The 24,169-nt window shown below is 46.0% G+C and overlaps 1 protein-coding gene across 1 annotated transcript in view; it reads right to left on the reverse strand.

Annotated features, from left to right (window-relative positions):
• Positions 1-8,932: 8,932 nt before the first annotated feature.
• The window catches only part of LOC117355378 (1-phosphatidylinositol 4,5-bisphosphate phosphodiesterase gamma-1-like), a 204,213-nt gene continuing 188,976 nt past the window's right edge, over positions 8,933-24,169 (reverse strand). Inside the window, exons 30-33 of the mRNA XM_033933848.1 lie at positions 23,287-23,448; positions 22,911-22,999; positions 12,809-12,993; positions 8,933-9,960 (exon numbers count right to left, since the gene is read on the reverse strand). Coding sequence (XP_033789739.1) covers positions 9,909-9,960; positions 12,809-12,993; positions 22,911-22,999; positions 23,287-23,448 — 488 coding nt within the window. The 3' untranslated portion in view covers positions 8,933-9,908. The remainder of the gene's footprint in view (positions 9,961-12,808; positions 12,994-22,910; positions 23,000-23,286; positions 23,449-24,169) is intronic.

Raw genomic sequence — 24,169 nt, forward strand, 5'->3', positions numbered from 1 at the left:
GTAATTGAGAAGGAAGCTGAGGATCAGATGATTTGGGCAGTAGGAGAGAAAACAAAGCCGAGTATGGCCTTGAAGATTGGATGGGGAGGGAGTGGGGACTTGGGGATTGGATAGAGAAGGGCTGAAACTGACTGGGGGCCCAGGAATTTGGTGATTGAATGAGGGGTAGGAGTAGAGCTTTGTTAAACAAGCTGGATAGTGTGACACTGGGTGCAGAAGGATGGAAAGAAATGGTGTGAAAAGGGCTGAAAGGCAGCAAAAAAGAACAGGAGCCAGAGGAAAGGGAAGAGAAAATGTGGAAATAGTGACAAGAGGAGGAGATGAAGGAGCCGGAGGCCAGTTTGGTTCATGCAAGCTCCAAGTCTTAGGCCAGAACCAGGTTCCTGCTTTTAGTACAGGGTCCAGGGGAAGGAAGGAAGGAAGGGTGGGTATGGATGAACATGACAACAGAGTAACACAAGCCACAGAGTTATTGGCTAAATAGATTTATTTTCATACAAAGAATACACTGCTAGACATTCACATTGCCACTGCATGATGTTGATGCACTGCCCTGATGAAGTGATGAGGCCCAGAGGCCAGTGCTTCACTCTTAAAATGAGATTTGAAATATTGCATTTAGTGAAGGAGGTTCTGGCAATGACTCCAGACCCTAAATCGGCATATCAATGAGCCTCTGAGGCCGCCCTTCCTGCAGGGATTCTCAACGCAGTCCTTGGGGCACACTTAGCCGGTCGGATTTTCAGGGCATCCACAATGAGATAGATCTGCGTCCAATTGAAGCAGTGCATGCAAATCCATCTCATGTATATTCACTGTGGGTCTCCTGAAACCTGACTGGCTGGTACTTTACCAAGATTTGGGGATTGTTTGATAGCTTCTGTCGCATTTGTGAGAGCGACCAGAGAAGGAGCTAAAGAGATGCGTGAGTATGCAGGCCCAGTGGAAGAGGGTACCCACAGGATCATTTCTCACGAATGATGCTGCAGCTCTGAATTATATCCTTTTGCCTTTGTGATTTCAATGTAGAGTAGGTCTGACGGTTTTGGTATAAATGACATCAGTTGAAGGCAGGGATTGGCAGCTCTGCTCTTCCAAGTGTCACAGGTAGGTCAGGTTTTCAGGATGTCCACAATGAATATCCATGAGAATGATTTGCATACAGTGGAGGTAGTGCTCACTGTCGATATCTTGCAAACCTGACCTACCTGGAATAAAGGGAGTGCTAAAGGACAAAGCCATCGCTGACAAACTGAACACATTTTTTTCATCTGTATTTACCAAAGAGGATATACACAACATACTGACAGGCTATACGCAGGAAATGAAGACGGGAAACTGACAGGGTTGACGGTCAGTCTAGAAGAGGCAGATTGATAGACTTAAAAATGATAAATCCCCAGGCCCAGATTGCATCCATCTGAGGGTAATCAAGGAACTGAAAGGGACTATAGCTGAACTGCTTCAACTGATAGCCAATCTGTCGATCAAATCGGGAAGGATTCTGGAAGACTGGAAAGTGGCGAATGTTACCCCGATCTTCAAGAAAGGTTTGAGAGGAGATCCGGGAAACTACAGACTGGTGAATCTGACCGCGGTACCGGGAAAGATGGTAGAGGCGCTGATAAAGGACCGCATCATTGATCACCATGACGGACACAATCTGATGAGGACCAGCCAGCATGGCTTCAGCAAAGGAAGATCTTGCTTGATGAACTTGCTGCACTTCGAGGGAGTAAACAGGCAGATAGACAAGGGCGAGCCGGTCGACTTTGTGTATCTGGATTTTCAGAAGGCGTTCAACAAGGTCCCGCATGAACGACTACTATGAAAAATTGTGAGACATGGAATCAAGGGTGACATACTCATGTGGATAAAAAAACTGGTTGGCGGATAGGAAACAGAGAGTGGGGGTACATGGACAATACTCAGACTGGAAAAGCGTCACGAGCAGAGTGCCGCAGAGTTCGGTGCTTGGACTCATGCTCTTCAACATATTTATAAACGACCAGGAAATTGGTACGATGAGCGAGGTGATTAAATTTGCAGACGATATGAAGCTATTCAGAGTAGTGAAGATGCAGAAGGATTGCGAAGACCTGCAACAGGACATAAACACACTCGAGAAATGGGCCGTGACATGGGAAATGAGGTTTAACATGGATAAGTGTAAGGTGATGCATGTTGGTAAAAAAAATCTTATACACGAATACAGGATATCTGGAGTGGTACTTGGAGAGATCCCCCAGGAAAGAGACTTGTGAGTACTGGTTGACAAGTTGAATCCATCCGTGTAATGCATGGTGGCGGCAAAGAGGGCAAACAGAATGCTAGGAATGGTTAAGAAGGGGATCAAGAACAGATCGGAGAAGATTATCATGCCTCTGTACCGGGCCATGGTATGCCCTCACCTGGAATACTGCATCCAGCATTGGTCGCTGTACATGAAGAAGGACACAGTAATACTCGAAAGGGTCCAGAGAAGAGCAACTAAAATGGTTAAGTGGCTGGAGGAGTTGCCGTACAGGGAGAGATTAGAGAAACTGGGCCTCTTCTCCCTCGAAAAGAGGAGACTGGGACATGATCAAAACATTCAAGGTACTGAAGGGAATAGACTTAGTAGATAAAAACAGGTTGTTCACTCTCTCCAAGGTAGAGAGAACGAGAAGGCACTCTCTAAAGTTAAAAGGAGATAGATTCCATACGAACGTAAGGAAGTTGTTCTTCACCCAGAGAGTGGTGAAAAACTGGAACGCTCTTCTGGAGTCTGTCATAGGGGAAAACACCCTCCAGGGATTCAAGACAAGGTTGGACAAGTTCCTGCTGAACCGAAATGTACGCAGGTAGGGTTGATCTCAGTTAGGGCTCTGGTCTTTGACCTGGGGGCTGCTGCAGGAGCGGACTGCTGGGCGCAATGGACCACTGGTCTCACCCAGCAGTGGCAATTCTTATGTTCTTATGTATTTGAGGGCCGAAGTTGCCTATTCCTGGGCCAGTGCCGCAATGAGGGTGAGGGGCACTGGCACCCCTCCTCCATCCTCTTCTCTGCTCCCCAACATGCTTGTGCACCTTTCCCTGTACCTCTAACTTTCTTGGTGCAAGCAGAATCACAAACTTACTGTCTATGCCTAGGTGCAGGGCCCAGAAGTGACATTAGAGGGAGAGCCGATGCAGGCACCAGTAGCAGCTTGCAGTTGCTGTTTGCGCCCCAAAGAGCTAGAGGTATCAGCAGGGGAGGGGGGTGGGGGTGGAATGAAGGCATATGCATGGTGGGGGGAGTGGGAAGGAGCCGGGTACCAGAGAGGACGGATGCTAAGACAGCGCCTGGGGCGGACCGCCCCATCATTACACAACTATCCTGGACTAAGATTAACTTTGCTACCTCCCAGTTATTCATTACACTATGAACTTGGTGCCTGTAGATTCAGTTCTCTTAGAAAAGGGTTCTGCAGTCTGATATAAATCTGTCCTCCCCGGGGCTCTAGGGTCAGTTTCTCTTATTACATGTACACTGTTACCAGTTTCTTGCAACACAAAAAGGGGTTTAAAAACATCACTGGATGCTTCTTAGAATGACATGGGGGCAAATTTGTCCCTTGCCCCACCCCTGCACCATTTCTGCAAGCTCTGCCCTAACCACACAAGCCTCATACACTTATGATTTTAAAGCATTCGAGGCTTGTGCAGATGAGGACGGAACTTAGGCATTGGTGGAATGAGGCATTATGACATCACAATCTGAGCTCTAGAATGTTGCTACTTAGGATTTGAAAGTGATGCTTGTGCAGATGAGCAGTGGCGTACCAAGGGGAGGGCTGGGGGGGGGAGGGCATTCCGCCCTGGGTGCAGCCTTAGGGGGGGGGGTGCACAGCTGGCCAGGTCCGGAAAATGGTCAATCGCCAAGGCAAAGTGAGTCGATCGCGGAGCCCATCTCGGGCTCCGTGATAGACTCACTTTGCCTTGGCGATCAACCATTTTCAGGACTTGGCTGGCTGTGCACCCCCCCTAAGGCTGCCATCGGAGAGGAAGTTCGGGCCAGCCAATCGCTGCCTGGCTGGGTGGGACTTCCTCTCCGATGGCAGAATTGACGTCAGGGAGAGGAATACTGGTCGGCCCGACGCAGGGAAGCAGAGAGAGCTTGGGGCAGCCACGGCGACGGCTTTGGGGCCTGTTCCCTGATGGTGGTAGCAGTGGCTTGGTGGAGGGCAGGGAGAAAGAAAGAAAGGGGGCAGGCAGGGAGACAGAAGGGAAACAGAAAAAAAGAAAGGGGGCATGAAGAGAGAAAAAAAGAAAGGGAGGCAGGGAGAAAGAAAGGGCAGGGGAAGGAATGAGGTCTGGAAGAAAGGAAGCATACAGGCTGAAAGAAGGGAAGAAAGATTGGATGCACAGTCAGAAGAAGAAAGTGCAACCAGAGACTCATGAAATCACCAGACAAGGTAGGAAAAATTTTATTTTCAATTTAGTGATCAAAATGTGTCTGAATTTATATCTGCTGTCTATATTTTGCACTATGGCCCCCTTTTACTAAACCACAATAGCGGTTTTTAGCGCAGGGAGCCTATGAGCGTCGAGAGCAGCCCTGGGCATTCAGCGCTAAAAACTGCTATTGTGGTTTAGTAAAAAGGGAGGGGGTATATTTGTCTATTTTTGTATGGTTGTTACTGAGGTGACAGTGCATAGTGTCATCTGCCTTGACCTCTTTGAAAAAACCCCAGAATAGGAATGATAATTAACATTTTCTCAGCGTACAGTATGCTTTGTGTTTTTTTTAAATTTTATTGTTGGTAGATCATTTTGACCTGGTCATTTTAAAAGTAGCTCGCAAGCCCCAAAAAATGTGGGCACCTCTGAGCTAGAGTGTTGAAGCTGCGTGTGGCTGCCGTAAAGGCCATCTCTGACACAACTGGAAGTTGCATCAGAGACGACCTTTACGGCAGCCATATGCAACTACAAAGCTCCGGCTGCTGTAAGAAGGCAGTTTAGACACCGCCGGCCACAGGGCAGGGAGGTTTGTCGGACCGGGCCTGTTGTTCGGGGAGGGGGGGGGGCGTTGCAGATCTTGTTGCCAAAATCGGAAAGGTGAGGAAGGCAGAAAGATGGGCCTGTGATGGATGGAGAGATTGAGAGAAGGGGGCAGATGATGGAAGTGGGTAGAAAGGGGAGAGAGAAGAGGTCAGATGATGGAAGTGGGGAGAAGGGAGAGCAAATGCTGAGTGGATGTGGAGAAAGAGAACATATACTGGATGGAAGGAGGGATAAAGAAAAAAGACATATGCTGAATGGGGGAAGAAGATAGTTAATGAGATAGTGGAGGGGTGAAGGAAAGAGGTGGCATGCTGTGGGTAGACATAGTGAAAAGAGGGAAACTGAGGACTGCATAGTAAGAAAGAATTAAATTTAGACGGAGGCAGAAAATAAAGAAGGAAGACCAGAGAAGGAAAGGGAAGAGAGAGAGATGCCAGAGAACGGGAAAGGAGACAGAGATATCAGATCTGAGCGGAGGAAATGAGAAGAGAGAGATGCTAAAAACCACAGGGGGGAGGGAAAGAGAGATGAAAGGAGAAAGATGTCAGACCATGAAGGAACAGAGGGAAGATGATGGATGCCAGACCAAAGGGGGGGGTCTAGAGGAGAGATGGAAGGGGGAGTCATACAGTTTCTAGAAGGGGCATAGAAGGAGAGAAGATGCCATATAGGGAGGGGCAGAGAGATGGCAGACAGTGGATGGAAGGAAGACAGTAACAAGAAGATGAGGAAAGCAAAAACCAGAGAAGACAAAGGTAGAACAAAAATTTTCTATTTATTTATTGCTTTAGGAGACATGTGTCACTGTTTCTGTGGTGTTGCATTGTATGCAGAGTCCAGCTTCTTGTTGGTTCAATTTAACCTTTGTCTATGTATTTCTATTTTATCCTCCCTTTTACAAAACTGTGGAGCGTTTTTTAGCGCTAGCCGTGGTGGTAGCAGCTCTGATGCTCAGAATTCTATGAGCATCAGAGCTGTTACCACTGTGGCTAAAATCCACACTACAGATTTGTAAAAGGGGGAGGGGTTAGTGTGTGATGACATCTATATATATAAAATCGGAGGTATGTATGTGTGTGTGTATGTGCCGCGATCACGCAAAAACGGCTTGACCGATTTGAACGAAACTTGGTATGCAGATCCCTCACTACCTGTGGTGATATGTTCTGGGGGTCTCGCGGCCCACCTGCACACGTGGGCGGAGCTACAAACAGAAAATCGGATTTCACCCATTCATGTCAATGGAAAAAATGTAAACCCTGCCATTCTCACAGTAATTCAAAAACGGCTTGACCGATTTGAACGAAACTTGGTATGCAGATCCCTCACTACCTGGGGTGATATGTTCTGGGGGTCTCGAGGCCCACCTGCACACGTGGGCGGAGCTACAAACATAAAATCAGATTTCACCCATTCATGTCAATGGAAATAATGTAAAAAGCTGCCATTCTCACAGTAGTTCAAAAACGGCTTGACCGATTTGAACGAAACTTTGTATGCAGGTCCATCACTACCTGGGATGATATGTTCTGGGGGTCTCTTCACCCAAGAATTTATATGTTCAAAAAAATGTAAACAGCTGCCATTCTCACAGTAAATCAAAAACGGCTTGACCGATTTGAACGAAACTTGGTATGCAGATCCCTCACTACCTGGGGTGATATGTTCTGGGGGTCTCTTCACCCAACAATTTATATGTTCTTGCTCCTGGAGGTGAAACTAAAAATGTTGTTTATAATCACGTTTTGCGTTAGTTGTATTATATTCATTTTGTCAAATATTTCACTTTATAATTTGAATATTGTACTTTTTATTAAGCTGTAAAAAAATAATTTCATTCACCACTATAAAGTATCTTTATTTGAATCCATTTACAGTGTTATTGCTATAATTAAATACCCGTGCAACGCCGGGGCATCAGCTAGTATTCCATACTAGGCAAAGGTGTTTCTGTGTTCTGTGTGTTCGAAAGACATGGTTTTCTGTTAGGATTGACTGTGCAGGATTGATCTGTACTAGTCTGGCTTGTTTAGTTTTACAATGGGTGTATTGATGTACTGCTCACTGCAGTATGTAAGATGCTGCCTTTTCCTAGGTGCTCATATGTGAAGTGTGGCTTGTTACAAAAAAATCATATTTTTCGTACAAATGGGGGGGGGTGGGGGGTGCCAAAAAATGATGGGCCCCGGGTGTCACATATGCTAGGTATGCCACTGCAGATGAGGACAGAGCTTGCAGGAATGGGGCAGAGACAGGAAAAGAACTCGGGACGGGGACGGGATGGGAAAATGAGTTCCCGTGGGGACGGGGAAAAATTTGTTCCTGTGTCGTTCTCTACTTCTTAGTAAGTGCTGCACATGACCTAGTAAAGGAAAGGGATGGGGCCAGAACAAAAATCTAGGAAGGGTCATCTTTCCAGAGATGAGTCACAATTTGCATCCTCATCCCATACATAGCTCTAAACTTGGAACCTTCTGTTTAGGTTTTCAGATGGTACATTTTAGTGTCAGATACATTTCCACAGACTATTAGAGCAAATGCCACAACCTCAGCCTGAGACAAAATTTCCTTTGATCTGTGAAAAGAGGTTCAGTACAGGCTCTGCTGAGACCTCATTTAGAATATTGTGTACCTTCAAGAACATATGAACATAAGCAATGCCTCTGCTGGGTCAGACCCGAGGTCCATCGTGCCCAGCAGTCCGCTCACGCGGCGGCCCAACAGGTCCAGGACCTGTGCAGTAATCTTCTATCTATACCCCTCTATCCCCATTTCCAGTAGGAATTTGTCTAATCCTTTCTTGAACCCCAGTACCGTACTCTGCCTTATAACGTCCTCTGGAAGCGCATTCCAGGTGTCCACCACACGTTGGGTAAAGAAGAACTTCCTAGCATTTGTTTTGAATCTGTCCCCTTTCAACTTTTCCGAATGCCCTCTTGTTCTCTTATTTTTCGAAAGTTCAAAGAATCATATAGATATATGATTCAAAAAGATATAAAAAGGATGGAGTCGGTCCAGAGGAAGGCTACTAAAATGGTGTGTGGTCTTTGTGATAAGGCGTATGGGGACAGACTTAAACATCTCAATCTGTATACTTTGGAGGAAAGGCAGGAGAGGGGGGAGATATGATAGAGATGTTTAAATACCTACATGGCGTAAATGCCCATGAGTCGAGTCATTTGCAGTGAGATGGCATAGGATGAAGTCAAGAGTAATCTGAGGAAATACTTTTTTTTACAGAAAGGGTGGTAGATGCGTGGAAGTGTCTCCTGGTGGAGACAGAGACTGAATTCAAGAAATCCTGGGATAGGCACGTGGGATCTCTTAGAGCAGGGGTAGGGAACTCCGGTCCTCGAGAGCCGTATTCCAGTCAGGTTTTCAGGATTTCCCCAATGAATATGCATGAGATCTATTTGCATGCACTGCTTTCAATGCATATACATTGGGGAAATCCTGAAAACCCGACTGGAAAACGGCTCTCGAGGACCGGAGCTCCCTACCCGTGTCTTAGAGAGAGGAAGAGATAATGGTTACTGCGGATGGTTATGGGCCTTTATCTGCCATCATGTTTCTATGTCTTCATAATCACAGCACCAGGTGGTGGCTTATCTTAGACCAGGACTATTGTTTGCAGTGGCTGCTTTCATCCGGTAATAGATACATATTAACATAGTAGATGACGGCAGATAACGACCCGAATGGTCCATCCAGTCTGCCCAACCTGATTCAATTTAAATTTTATCCCAGGTTCATGGATGGCAGGTGTGTTGGATCTATGATACGCCCTGTCTGTCCTCGTGCACCACTGAAGTCAATGTCAGCCAGTCTATCTTGGTGAGCTCGGTCTACGCCTCGTACAAGTGTCGCACAGGGCTAGTGCATCTCTGACATACCATAACACTGTAGCTGGTAACCAAACTCATGAACATTTTATGTACACAAATAAAAGAAAAATATATATGCATATTTATAATATATATATATATATAAATCTAGAAAGATCTGCTCCATCTCTTCTTATTTGTTGAGCTGCTGATGTGACGAGATCTTTTCCTGGGGTTGGGTTTATGGCTTTAGCAGCACCCTCTGGAGATCCTAAAACTCGAATTCCAGGGCGCATCAAATTCCGGAGCACAGACCTCGCAACTTCTTCCTCATATGTTCATGGAGCACCAAAGCCTACTGAGCTAAAAAGAGTGCTAAATCAGAATAAAGTCTTCTTTCCAAGCAAACTGTAGAGTGGGCCTGAAATGTGTTCTGTCCACTGGTAGCAGCAGCCTCGCTCCTGGGATGGGCACGGTGTCGCATAGCTCAGAGTCATCCTACTGCCATGCCTCTCAGCCCTTGGGACACTCATTGTAGGAAGGCACATTTCTCATTGCATCTGTAGTACATAGAGTTTTTTTTAGATCACCAGCAGAAGGTGCCAGGTTGCAGATGAGGACATAAAAGAGATTTGTGCATGCAACATGTGAGAGCTTAGGACTGCAGCTAAGAGAAAACGGTCCTCTCTTGCAGACACTACAAAGCTCTGGAGCATGTATAGGGATTGTCAGCAACCTAGCAATCCTGCCATAAGAGGTGGAGGTACCCAGGGTGAGAGCTGGACAGCCATTGCATGAAAGATCAGGGTCCAAAACAAGGGGATCCTGAGACAAGCACTGGGGCTGAGGCATCAGAATGGGATGCACCACTGGGGCCACGATCCAACCAATTTATTGCCCAGCATCAGCAACTCAAGAGCTTGGAGTAGCTCCCCTCCAATCAAAATGTTTTCTGCTGCCCCTCTTCTGGGATATGACGGAAGGGAGCTAAAATTTTGGAGTGGGTACTGCTGGCCCCATCTTGAAGGATTAAGCTCGTGAAGGGCGAAGCAGGAAGTCTCAGTTTCGCTTGTTTGCCATCTGTCGGTCCCTCTTCTTTTTCTCCATCAGCCTACGAGGAAGGGATTAGAGAGAAGAAACAGTGACATGGACAATCTAAAGGTGTGGCTAGCAATTATTCCCCATCAAGCAATCAGGTGTGCCTCCACCTTGGGAGCCAACTTTTCATGTCCCTGGACACAGGGAGTGCTTAAGTGTGCTGCCCCTCTGAAGGAGAGCATTTAATGGCACTACAGTCTCTGTCCAGAGAGGTTTCTCCATTACTAAAGTAAAATCTGGTAACCCTATACCAGTGTTTCTCAACCTTTTCAAGCCAAGTACCCCCTAAGCCTAACAAATCCTTACCGAGTACCCCCGCCCAAACTCCACCCCTGACTCCACCCCCATAATAATAATACTACTTGTAATGCATTTTCTTCCATCCATTTTTCATTTACAGGTACACACAATATAATCATATTAATACATAATGGTAACCACAAAATTTAAAACACACAAAACACACTGTACACAGAGAAAATGTGAATTATCATTTATATTTGGGGGGGGTTTCAAGAGGTCAAAGCAGATGACTTTAAAATATGCAATATCACCTTAGTAACAACTATAGAAAAATAGACAAATATAGTGCAAAATATAGACAGCAGATATAAATTCTCAAAACGGACACATTTTGATCCCTAAATTAAAAATAAAATAATTTTTCCTACCTTTCTTGTCTGGTGATTTCTGACTGTGCATCCAATCTTTCTGTATTTCTTTCTGCCTCCTGCATGCTTCCTCAATTCCAGACCTCATTCCATTCCCCAACCAACATCTCTCTCTGTCCCTCCATGAGTCCAACTTTTCTTCCTCTCTCATCCCCCAGATCATTTTTCACCACGGCCCACCAGCCCCATGCCCATTTCTCCTTCTATCACCCCTCTCTAACACCATGCCACATGTGTCCCTCCATCACTATGCCCAACATTCCTCCCCCTTGTATCCCCTTCAATCTATCCCTCTGTTCCCTCTCCACCACCATAGCCAACATTTCTCCCTCTCATCCTACTATTCCCCATGAATCTCTACCTCACTCCTCTCTATGCCCAATTTTCCTCTTCCTTTCCCCATGTGCACCATCTCTTTCCCTCTCACTCACACACTCAGGCCCAATTGTCCCTTTCTATTCCTTCCCCAAGTTAGTGCCCCCTCCTCCCTCTTTCCTATGTCCCGAGTTCATGCCCCTCCCCATCACTGCCTTCCAGCCTTTGTCCCACCCCTTCCTCCCTCCCCCGAAGCCGATCCACACTGAAGCCTGCCTGCCCCCAAGCCCACCCATTGCCGATTCCTCCTCCCCATTATATTGTTCAATCAGCATAAGCCTCCAACTCAAGCTGAATTTCAGTTGAATCCATCATCAGGGAGGTTGAAGATATAAGTACTGAAATTACTTCTGATACAGATCTCCGGCTGAGAGTTCCTGATGATGGACTCAACTGAAATTCAGCTGGAGTTGGAGGCTTATGCTGATTGAACAACATAAGGAATTAAAACTGGAAAACTTTAAGGATTAAGAAGAGAGAACCTGAGAACTGATTAAGCATTTCTTATTGGATCATTAATATAAGGAACAACTGGTCTGGTCAAGCTTACAGATTATTACTCAAGGAGATATTGGGACTTTAATTGACTCATCATCAAGTTAAGTGAGCTTCATTGGGCCCGAATGGCTTCAAAACGTCACATCATTAATTACTTTGAAGATTGATTGATGGACTCTACTTTAAAGCTTTTTAGATAGTACCTGTAGCTTTCCCCCAGCCTATGGTTTTGTTATTAGTAGCATTTTGCACTTTGTATTACATGTTATTGTAGATTTTAAATGTAGATGAAATAAATTGTGTTAGTTTTTAGGATATGAATTCAATTTTGTTTTGAAATTCTTTATTCATTTTAAAACTGACAAACAAGTGATTAATATTAAAACATTACATTACTAATAAAATATACAGCACTTGACATTCTTATACATATAATCCATTAAAGAAATTATAACCCTTTCCCCCCCACCATTCAATTCTTCAACAGAAATGTAGAGAGGTACATTTACGAATGTAGAGATGATGTGGTATACAAACCTAAGGTTTAGATTAGATTAGATTAGAAATCCAATCATTAAATAAAAATATTAATCATCCAATTTCCCCCCTCCCCCCAATAAAATACATGTATCCATCAGAAAGGAAAACGATGTTCATTCATTACAATAATTCTCTAATGGCCCCCAGATCTTTATAAAATTGTTATAATTACCTTTCTGTACAGCAATTGCTCTTTCCATTTAAAAAATGTGACAAAGTGAATTCCACCAAAAAGAATAATTAAGATTTGTATAATTTTTCCAATTAGCCGAAATGGGCTGAATTGCCACCCCTGTCATTATTAATAGAAGTTTGTTATTATAAGATGAAATTTGACTTTTTTCCTTTTTATGAATTGAATTAAAGAAATCAATCAATTAAATAGTTAATTAATTTTATGTTATGGTATTCTTGGTATAGCATTTTAATGAATTGACTATCAGTAATTGACTATATTTACCCTACTTTGCATAGTTGAGCACTGCATACATTGTACCAAAGAAAGAGCTCCTATTTGAAGCCTCTAAATTGTAGAATTGCTCACATCATTCCTTCTCTGTCTCTGAGAATTCTGCCTGTCCCTCTCCTCACGTAGTTTTCTATTTTCTGAATATTCCTCTGTTTTACCCTTTCCTGCTACCTCCTTAGTGGTAGGGTTCGTTCCTTTCTTCTGGTAATGTATTTTGTTTCTCACATTGAATACTTTTGGTACAGAAAGCACAAGGCCATGCGACTTATGACAACACAGAAGGCACCATCGGAGCTGGGCTCACTTACTTCCTGTTGCGAACTTCGGTAAGTTCCCTCAGGCGTTCCTCAGCTGCGCGGAGCTCATCCAGACGCTGCTGATAGCGGGAGTCGTAGCTGTTGGTGTGCTCAAAGCTCGTCACTTGGTTGGTGAGCTCGTTGGCCCGGTCCCGCAGTTGCTGGATAGAGGAGTACAGGTTCTCATCGTCTTCTTCCTGCACCATCCCAACAATTGTGAGAACCAGTCAATAAAGACAATATAACACCCCCCCCCCACACACACACACACAAAAGAACAGCTATGGAGGGTGGTGGTGCCAGGATGGGGACTTGGGCCTGATTCTATAACTACTACCACTACCATTCAGTCGTGTCCGACCCTGTAGGCCAGTCCTTGCCATGCTTCCCTGGTTTTCACGGGAGGATGGCAACACGTGACATACCAACCGCAGCGGTCGTGTGGCTAAGTGCTATGGGTTGGGGAAAGACCTGGTGACCTACCCTATAAAACCTTCACCATGAAACTCTACGGACTCTATAAAAGATGCCAAAATGCGGGCACCTAGATTGGCGCACCTATTATTTACAAAGCTTAATTGCTGTTGATAACAAGTAATTAGAAACTCATAATTGACATAAATTAAAATTAATTGGGTGGTAGGCGCCTACCAGTTTCAGATGCCTACAGGAAAGTAGGCGTGGTTAGGGGAGTGGCTCATGGGCGGAGCTTGGACATGTTTTGCGAGCAGGTGCCTAATGTCGATTTCGATTTCCCTTCCTTTCGTTTTTCCCGCTTTTTGTTCTTTACTATCCAACCATTGTAGTTCTTCCCCGTCTCCCCTCGTTCCAGTATGTCACGCATATTTGTTTGTCTTCGTTTACAATCCTTATTCTGTATTTTTTATACAATTTTAATTGTTGTAAAAACCGCTTTGAATTCCGATAAGGCGGTATATCAAAATTTTAATAAATTTGAAACTTGAGGCACCGGTATTTAGTTTCAAGTTTCAAGTTTATTTACAATTTGATTAATCGCCTATTCCAAATTGTAAGCGATGTACAAATCAGCAAAATACATAGTTAAAATATACATAAAATAAACATACATAACTAACAAAGGGACTAAGTTTGCAAAACATAATAACCCCCCCCCCCCCAAAATAAAAAAACAACGCTCATTTACGAACACAATGAAACAATAGGTATTTAGGCCAAGAAAACACTGGAGTAAATAGGGAACACCTAACGTTAGGGTGCCTACCTGCGCCTAACTCTAGGTTGGGGTTACCAGATGTCCAGGAAAGCCCAGACATGGCCTCTTTTTAGAGGACTGTCCAGGTGCTTGGAGGGATTTCCAAAACCGGGTTTTGGGAGGCCCTGAGCTTGGGGCCGCCTCTGGAGGGCCTCTGCTCATGCGTGGACATTGATGTGATGGCATCGTACGCAGGCGCATGATGTCATCACCTCAACGTCCACGCATGCGCAGAGGCCCTCCAGACGCGGAGAAGGTTTGTGTGGGGGTGGGGCAGGGCCAGGTATCCTGGTAACAGTGGCATAGTAAGGGAGGGCACCGGCACCCCTCCTCCTTTCCACCCGCCTCTTCCCACTCCTCCCCTGGCCACGCACATGCCCCCTTCCCGTCCCCTATACCTCTAGTTGTTCACCGTTTCGAGCAACAACTTTAACGTGCTCCTTGCGATTGCGTCATGTCTCCCGCTGACATCACTTACGAGTGTCGCACATAGGAAGTGACATCAGCAGGAGAGATGATGAGGTCATGAAGAGCACGTTGAAGTTCTAGCTCGCTGTGGTACGGGGGAAGGGAAGGGCAGGTGTGTGTGCGGCAAGGGGGGGATCAGGGAAGGAACAAGGGGTGGTGATGAGGGTGGTGAAAGGGTGCCTTTCACCCTCGCTATGCCATTGTCTGGTAAGCCTAGCTTAGGTGCCTCTAGGGGCAATTCTATAAACAGCACATAACTTAAGTTTGACGTGTGTTAAGCGCTTGGCTCTTATAGAATCAGGGCCTGAGTCTTCAGTGTCCCTCCATTCCATAGGAGGAAGACAGAAGCAGTTGAGCACAGAAAGAATGGATGAGCAGAGGAAGTCTCAAGTCTCTGGGCCGTTCTCCGTGAAGATTATTTACAAGGTTTTATTGTGCGCTCTGCTGAATATTAGGCATTGCTTATTACAGGTTATGTGCGAGTGGTACAGCCACATAGGGTACAAGGGAGGGGAGGTTCTAGAATTATGTCCCTGTGGGTGGGATAGGAGCTGTAGGGGCAAGTTTCTGGCTCGGGACAGTCTTGCTTATTGTACTCGTAACTGTGATGACCTTATCTGACCCCTGACCTAGGCACAGGCCGAAACACGGTCCGCATTAGGTCGATAAATAGTTCCTTGGTCATTCAACTTGTTTCCCGTGGTCATCCATTCTTTTCGTGGCCAGCTCCTCGAATCTTCTTGTTTGCTCTCCTACTACTGTGTCTCCATTCCACTGATCAGCGGAGTTTAACCATTCTCAAATAATGCAACAGCAAACAGGCACAGATAATGTCAATAAAATCAAACATCCGAAAATTGCTTTTGAACAAATGAGCAAGCTGTCAGTTCAGTAACTGCTTCAGTGTCTCTCATATACCATCATCAGTCTGTTGCCCTTCCATCCTCTATAATAAAACCCTAAGCGCGCGTGCGCACTTACAACGGCGTGATCCCTGCCTCTGTGATTTGTGCCTCCATGGCCGTGTTCGATTTGCGGCACATTTGCAGTGTGTGCGGCGCTTAACTTGGCGGTTTGTCTCCTGCGGTAATAGGTGGCGGTGAGAGCAATGGCCTTCGGCCTGGACGAGGTGGACATGGGTGTGGGTGCTGCGAGGCGTTCGGCTGTCAGAAGCGGTGTTTAGTCAAATGAATGAGTCCTCCCATGCTGGTAAGAATTACAGGATGTAAATACAGGGAAGTGAAGGAGCAGGAAAATGCTGCTGCTGCACAGGGAAGTGGAGGGGGAGGGGTGGGAGACAGACAGAAAGACAGACAGACAAAAGGGGCCAGAGAGAGAGACAGACAGAAAAAAAGACAGACAGACAAAGGGGACCATGGAGAGAGACAGACAGACAGACAAAGGGGGCATGGAGAGAGACAGACAGAAAGAAAGACAGACAGACACCGGGAGGAAGAGAGATAGAAAGAAAGACAGACAGTGGGAGGGAGAGAAAAAGAAAGAAAGAATGACAGACAGATAATGGCCAAGGAGAGAGAGAGAGACAGAAAGAAAGTCAGCCAGACAGAAAGCGGCCAAGGAGAGAGAGAGAGACAGAAAGAAAGACAGACAGACAGCGGCCAAGGAGAGAGAGAGAGAGACAGAAAGAAAGACAGACAGACAGACAGCGGCCAAGGAGAGAGAGAGACAGAAAGAAAGACAGCCAGACAGACAGCGGCCAAGGAGAGGGAGAGAGAGAGACAGAAAGACAGACAGTGGCCAAGGAGAGGGAGAGAGAGACAGAAAGAAAGAAAGACAGACAGACAGAGGCCAAGAAGAGAAACAGAAAGAAAGACAGACAGACACATCTATTCTAGCACCCGTTAAAGTAACGGGCTTAAAGACTAGTATACTATTAATTCTACTTTAAAACCCCCCCCCCAAAAAAATCATTTGGTGGCCATAATGATAAAGCAGGATGCTTCAATGAATAAGTAAATGAATCAGAACTTATAGTGAAAATTCAAACACTAAGCTATGATCCAAAGGCAGCATGCAATTCAAACTCAACAATCATGCTGGACCGGTGGCATAGAGAGGGTGAGAGACGCCCTGAGCAGTGGTGCCCCTCCCCCGCCCCCCTTCCCCTGTAACTCCAGTTGTTCACTGCCATGAAAAACAAGAACTTCAATGTGCTCCTCGTGACCCCAGCATCTCTCCTACTGATGTCATTTCCTGTACGTGGTACCCAGAAGTGACATCAGCGGGAGAGATGATGTGGTTGTGAGCAGCACGCTAAACTTTTTGCTTGTGGCGGTGAACAACTAGTGATATGGGGAAAGGGAAGGGGGGGCGTGTGTATGGCCAGGTGAGGAGTGGGAAGAAGATGGGGCAGAGAGGAGGGGGGGTGCCAGCACCCCCACCAACATGGCGTTCGGTGCGGACTGCCCCCCTCCCCTTACTATGCCAATGTGGTGGACTATTTTCTGTTTCAGTTTGTTAAAAACTTTATACCCCATAATGTACAAATGGTCATTGTGGCTTACAAAATAATATACAGGCAGTCCCCGGGTTAAGAACGAGTTACATTTTTAAAGCTCTTCTTAAGTCATAAGAACATAAGACTAGCCTTACTGGGTCAGATCAATGGTCCATCAAGCCCAGTAGCCCGTTCTCACAGTGGCCAATCCAGGTCCCTAGTACCTGGCCCAAACCCAAGGAGTAGCAACATTCCATACAGAATTTCAAAGAATAACAAGATTCCGGAATCGCAGAGAGTACCAACATTCCATACAGAACCCTGAGGAGTAGCAATATTCCATGCTACTGATCCAGGGCAAGCAGTGGCTTCCCCCATGGCTTTCTCAATAACAGACTATGGACTTTTCCTCCAGGAACTTGTCCAAACCTTTCTTAAAACCAGTTAAACTATCTGCTCTTACCACATCCTCTGGCAACGCGTTCCAGAGCTTAACTATTCTCTGAGTGAAAAAAATATTTCCTCCTATTGGTTTTAAGAGTATTTCCCTGTAACTTCATCGAGTGTCCCATAGTCTTTGTCATTTTTGACGGAGTGAAAAATTGATCCACTTGTACCCGTTCTACTCCACTCAGGATTTTGTAGACTTCAGTCCTATCTCCCCTCATCCGTCTCTTTTCCAAGCTGAAGAGCCCTAACCATTTTAGTCTCTCCTCATACGAGAGGAGTTCCATCCCCTTCACCATTTTTGAACCTTTTCTACCGCCACTATATCTTTCTTGAGATAAGGAGACCAGAACTGAACGCAATACTCCAGAAGAGGTCGCACCATGGAGCGATACAGAGGCATTATGATATTCTATCTCCTCTCAGCCATCTCTTTTCCAAGAGCCCTAACCTTTTTAGCCTTTGTCATACGATTTGTATGTAATTCAGAACGTGTAGATTTTAAGATTCTTGCTGCTTACCTCTGCTCCCAGCTGACAAAAGGGCCAACTGTTCCTCGCACAGGTGTCAAAGTCGGTCCTCGAGGGCCAGAATCCAGTCGGGTTTTCAGGATTTCCCCAATGAATCTGCATGAGATCTATTTGCATGCACTGCTTTCAATGCATATACATTGGGGAAATCCAGAAAACCCGACTGGATTCCGGCCCTCGAGGAGGGACTTTGACACCCCTGCTAAGGTATAGCTGCACAACCACACACTGTTCTTAATGTGGCCATGTATCATTCCTGAATCTACGTACTACAGGAAAAGTGTAGGAGGTTATTGCACTGCTCAGTAAAATCAAATGAAATTGCAACCAGCGTTCCTAAGTACGAGTCATACTTAAGTCGGGCGTCTGTAACTCGGGGACTGCCTGTATGTTAAAATCAGCATAAAACATAAAAGGAATGCCAAAAATTATAGTGAAGACCTAACCACTCATACAAAAGAAGAGACAAAAAAGAAAATAAAATTGTTACTGTGGTCTCCTGAAAACAGCAGCTCATTACAATAAATTTAAAATGTAGTGTGAAATGTGAAATACCATTAGAAAAAAAATAGGTTTTTAATAGAGCTTTGAATTTGGGGAAAAGAAAGTTCATTACGAATAAATTGGGGTAAGTTATTCTATAAGAAAGAAAAACGCCGCATTATGGGTTGATTCGTAATCAGTGGCACCTGCGATGGTAATGCCTCCCTGCACCCTCCTCTCAGCGCTTTCCACGCCCCCACGCCACACTTCCACCCTCCCTTACCTCTTTAAATTTTCTCCAGCGCGAGTAGCTTCTCCGGACTGTTCGTGGCTCTGCGACCCGGAAGTGATTTCAGAGGGAGCCAGCGCAAGCAGCAGGCTAGAGTAATTGCTCGCACTGGCGAAGAATTTTAAACTGATACTGGGCGCAGGGCGTGGCATGGGGGAGCTGAGAGGTGCTGGTGCCCTCACCAAAATAGCGCCTAGGCTGGCCCACCTCCACGCTCCCCCCTAACTACGCCACGGTTCATAATGGGCGTCCTTGGGTGACGGTAAAACAAGCATCTGCACCCCCAATGAGTGCAATGTGCGTGACGGAGCATATGGCATCGTCTTGCTTGCTAGATATGGCGGTAGAGTTAATATACTAAAGAACTTTCCAAAACTATTAGGACTAGGGGCCATGCGATGAAGCTACTAAGTAGTAGATTGAAAACATTTCTTCACACAATGTGTAATAATGTGTAATTAAACTCTGGAATTCATTGCTGGTGAATGTGGTGAAACCAGTGAGCTTAGCAGGGTTTAAAAAAGGTTTGGGGAAATTCACTGCTTATTCCTAGGATAAGCAGCATAAAATCTGTTTCACTACTTGGGATTTAGCTAGGTGCTTGGGATCTGGGTTGGCTACTGTTGGAAACAGGATCCTAGGCATGAGAGACTTTTGGTCTATCCCAGTACATCAATTCTTATGTTCTTATGAGGTTGGCTCTTAGGCATTGGTGGAATGAGGCATTATGACGTCACAATCTCAGCTCGGAATGTTGCTACTCGTTCGGTTTCTAACAGGTACTTGGGACCTGGGTTGGCCATTGTTGGATACAGGATACTGGGCTTGATGGGCCTTTGGTCTGTTCCAATATGGCAATTCTTATGTGAGCCAAGTATAGGACAATCCAGCCATTGTGACATCACTGCTGAGGTTGGCTCTTAGGCATTGGTGGAATGAGGCATTATGACGTCACAATCTCAGCTCAGAATGTTGCTACTCTGGGTTTCTGCCAGGTACTTGGGACCTGGGTTGGCCACGGTTGGAAACAGGATGCTGGACTTGAGGGACCTTCAGTCTGTCCCAGTATGGCAAGTCTTATGTTCTTATGACAGAGTATTTGGAATCGTCTTGCTTGCCAGATATGGCAATAGAGTTAATATATTGAAAAACTGTGGACTGATGATGGTATGGTAAGAACGTATTATTGGGCTGCCACCATTGTTCTATATTTTCCCAATCAATTGTGATCTTATTGGCTATGGTTCATCGGAGCAGAGTCTTCTTTTTTTTTTAAACTGATATTTCAGTTTCCTCTTTGGTAACGAGGCACAGATAAGGCAGCATTGCTACTTTACAGCTCTCTACAGGCAGCGCAGCAATGCAGATTTGGCATTTCTGATCACAACGCGTTGCGCTACTGTACATGCCAATGATCGCCACGGGCCATGCTGCTCATAGATGCAGAATGTGTCTCTAGGCATTCTGCGTGCCCATGCAGATAACGCTGCAGTTTTAGCTTGATGTCGATGACCTTTATAAGGTGTAACGCATGCACATGCAGATAATGCGATGTTAAGATGGCATTAATGGCCTCCATGCTGATGCAGATAGCGGGTTGCATTACTTTACCGTTAATGGTCTCTTTAGGCCATGCTGCATCCAAGTGGAGATAATGCAGAAGTGTTACCTTTGCATTAATGATCTCTTTATGCTCTGATGCAAATGATGCAATACTGCTGCTTCCTCTGAAGCAGTTAATGCAACAGGTTAACATTCCTGGTACTGATCTTTATACTAGACAAATTTTTCCAAGTCCCCGCGGGAACTCGTTTCCCCATCCCGTCCCTGCGAGTTCCTGTCCTTGCCCCATTCCTGCAAGCTCCGTCCTCATCTGCACAAGCCTCAGACCCTTTCAAATCCTAAGTGTTCAAGACATGAATAGGGCAGGGACAGCCCCAAAACTCACAGGGACGGGACGGGGAAAAATTTGTCCCCGTGTCATTCTCTACACTGCACCACTCTAGAAATCAAAATCTAGTAAAAGTGAGCCAAGTATAGAACAATGAAGCCATTGTGACATCACTGATGAGGTTGGCTCTTATTGGTGGAATGAGCCATTGTGACATCACAATACCAGCTCTGGTTGTCAGAGGCTGAAACTCTTCACACTATTTATTTATTCATTCAGCTTTCTATACTGTTCTCCCAAGTAGAGAATGACAGGGGGACAAAATTTTCCCCATTCCCATGGGAACTCATTTTCCCGTCCCCGCGAGTTCTTTCCCTGTCCCTGCCCCATTCCTGCAAGCTCCGTCCTCATTTGCACAAGCCTCAAACCCTTTAAAATCCTAAGTGTTCGAGGCTTGTGCAGTTAAGGCAGAGCTTACAGGGAGGGGACAGGGACAAAAGTCACGGGGACGGGACAGGGAAATTGAGTTCCCGCGGGAACAGGGAAAAATTTGTCCCCGTGCCATTCTCTACTGTATACGCCACATTGTGTGCTGATGTAGATAATGTGACAGTGTCCTCTTTGTGTTAACGATATTTAGAGACCACAGTGCATTACCCCTAAATATAGGCAGCGGAACACTTTTTTGTTTGGGGGTGGAGCCCAGAAGCTCCGCCCTAGTCCCAGCAGGATCCTGTGGCACAACCTCTCTCTCCAGCTCCTGACTCCCCCCACCTACCTTCCCTGGTCGTTGTAATTTAAAATCTTCCGGCAGCCGCTGCGCAGTGTCAACAAGCAGGCCTGCCCTGGAAGTCTTCATTCAGCAGCGATGCTGCACGGAGGCTGCCCGAAGATTTAAAATTACAGCGGCCAGGAAACGGGGGTGGGGGGACTAGAGCCATAACTGAGTGCCAATTTTTGGGGAGGCTATGGTCCCTGTGTCCTCCCCCGTTCCGACGCCTATGCCCTTAAAGCCACAGTGGTCTGATGTAGACAATGCGGAAGTGTTACCTTTGGGTAATTGGCTACATAGATAACGCACCGTGGTGTCACTTCTCCGTTGATCATCTCAGGAAAGCTTGGGGCAAGTTCATAGGATTTCTAAGAAAGTGAAAGGGAGAGCAGATGGCATGGATGGGCAGACCGGATGGGCCATTTGGCCTTTATCTGCCTTCAGTTTCTCTGCTTCCATTGCAGTGTTTCTCAATCCAGTCCTCGGAACACACCCAGCCAGTCAGGTTTTCAGGATATTCACAATGAGTATGCATTAAGTGTGGGGTATGCAAATCTATCTCATGCATATTCATTGTGGATGTCCTGAAAACCTGACTGGCTAGGGGTGCCCCAAGGACTGGGTTACGAAGGACTGCTCTATTGAGGGAGTCAAAATACAAAACAACCAAGAAGGCCTGAGCAGTTGGATACGCCGAAACACGGACTGTGTCGGGTTAATCAAAACATCTTTATAAGTCGCACTGTGTACTGATATAAACCAGTGGTTCCCAACCCTGTCCTGCAGGACCACTAGGCCAGTCGGGTTTTTGGGATAGCCCTAATGAATATGCACGAGAGAGATTTGCATATAATGGAGGTGACAGGCATGCAAATCTGCCCCATGCATATTCATTAGGGCTATCGCTAAAACCAGACTGGCATGGTGGTCCTCCAGGACAGGGTTTGGAACCACTGATATAGACAATACAACAGTGTTACCTTTGATTGAATGATTTAGTAAAATCTGGACTCCTAGACCCGCCCTCCAGGCCCACCCAGTTCCACCCATCGCCATCCCATTATGCTTCAGCCTCACCCCAGCCCCGATCCCCATTGCCTGCTCTCGTCGGGTAGGAGGGCGTCCGCGCATGCCGATGGAATTTGAAGGAAGCTTTTCAAAGTGCCAAGTTTGGAAAAGCCGTCCAGATCCCTGGACATAGAAACATAGAACTAGACGGCAGATAAGGGCCATGGCCCATCCAATCTGCCCACCCCAAAGACCCTCCCCTCAAAAAGGAGTACAGGTGCAGGGAAATCCGGACGTCTGGTAACCCTGCGAATGATCCTTACAGTTGCACAATGTGGTGATGTGGAAAACAGCGCAGTGTTACTTTTGTGTTAATAATCTTTCATTTTCATCCTTGGCAGGATTCAAGGAAAGGAAATTAACAGGCATGAATACATTTCACCTTATAGGCCACACTGTGTGGTGATGTGTTACCTTTGTGTTAATGATCTTTATAACTGCAGTGTGAAGATGCAGATAATGTGACAGCATTACCTTGGCATTGACAATCTCTATGTGGACAAGCAGGGAGGCGAGTTCCAGTTCCTCACTGTAACTGTTCCTCAACGGTACGGACCTATACCCTGGGAAGAGATCAGAAGAATGAGGAAGTGAAGTCTTGCAGCGCCACACGCTCCGTCCACCCATCCCTTTCATACAAACATAGAACATGACGGCAGAAAAGGGCCACGGCCCATCTAGTCTGCCCACACTCATGGCCCACCCCCTAACTACCTCCATGAAGAGATCCCACCTGCCAATCCCATCTTTTCTTAAAATCTGGCACGCTGCTGGCCTGTTGTGGAAGATTATTTCAGAACAGGTAATTGAGGCAAGCAGCGTGCCAAATTTTGCAGACTTGAACCCGCACCTGTTTTGAGGCCTCTGACAGCAAAGATGGCCTGGGCCAGGAAGTTGGGGTCACTGAACATGTCCTCCTCATAAACCACGAAGCGAAGGAAGGAAAACTCCGGGTTATTGATGTCGAAGACAAACTGCTTAAAAAGCCACACGGGGTTCAAGCCATTGTCCGCTGGATTGGCGAGAAACAGAGAGAAGATCAGTAGAGAAGCAAAGGAGGACCTCCCTCTATCCCCTCATCTCAATCCAGGCATGAGCTGAGTCAATTACTTCTACATACAGTCATGTGAAAAAAAATTAGGACACCCCATGAAATATTCAGTTCTTAAGAAATGTTCACATATTGACGTCACATCTTTTTTTAATTTATCTCTGGAAAAGAAAGGGTTGTAACGGCAGGTAAACAACAAACATTTTCCTCGATTTATTCATGAAACAAAAGATATCCACAAAAATGTATATTCTAACTAAGGTGTTTGTGGCAGACCCCTCCCCCCGCCCCCAATCTTTCCCCAACAACCCCTTTGCCACTTCCTGGTTTCTAGTGGCACTCCCCCTGACTAAAAAAAAAAGTCCCTGGTTTCCAATGGCAACCATCTACCCACCCGACTCCCTCTCCCAGGTCCTCGCTCACCATATGTTATGAGGCAAGAGTGATGCCCGCTTCCCTGCCCTGCACAATGAATCCTGGTGATGCAGAAGGCAAGGTCGGTGTTGTCCACCTGGGCTATCTCTTCTCCTGTCTCCACTTCCATCATTCCTATCTTCAGAGTATGTCTCTTCTCCCTTTGCATTTCCGGACTTTTCCTCATCCGTCTTCACCATTCTCAACTTGCTGTTTCTCCATCATCTCCTCCTTCATCTTTCCCCCCTCCTCTCCTTTATCCTTTACC

The sequence above is a fragment of the Geotrypetes seraphini genome, chromosome 2, assembly GCF_902459505.1.
Source record: "Geotrypetes seraphini chromosome 2, aGeoSer1.1, whole genome shotgun sequence".
Lineage (NCBI taxonomy): Eukaryota > Metazoa > Chordata > Amphibia > Gymnophiona > Dermophiidae > Geotrypetes > Geotrypetes seraphini.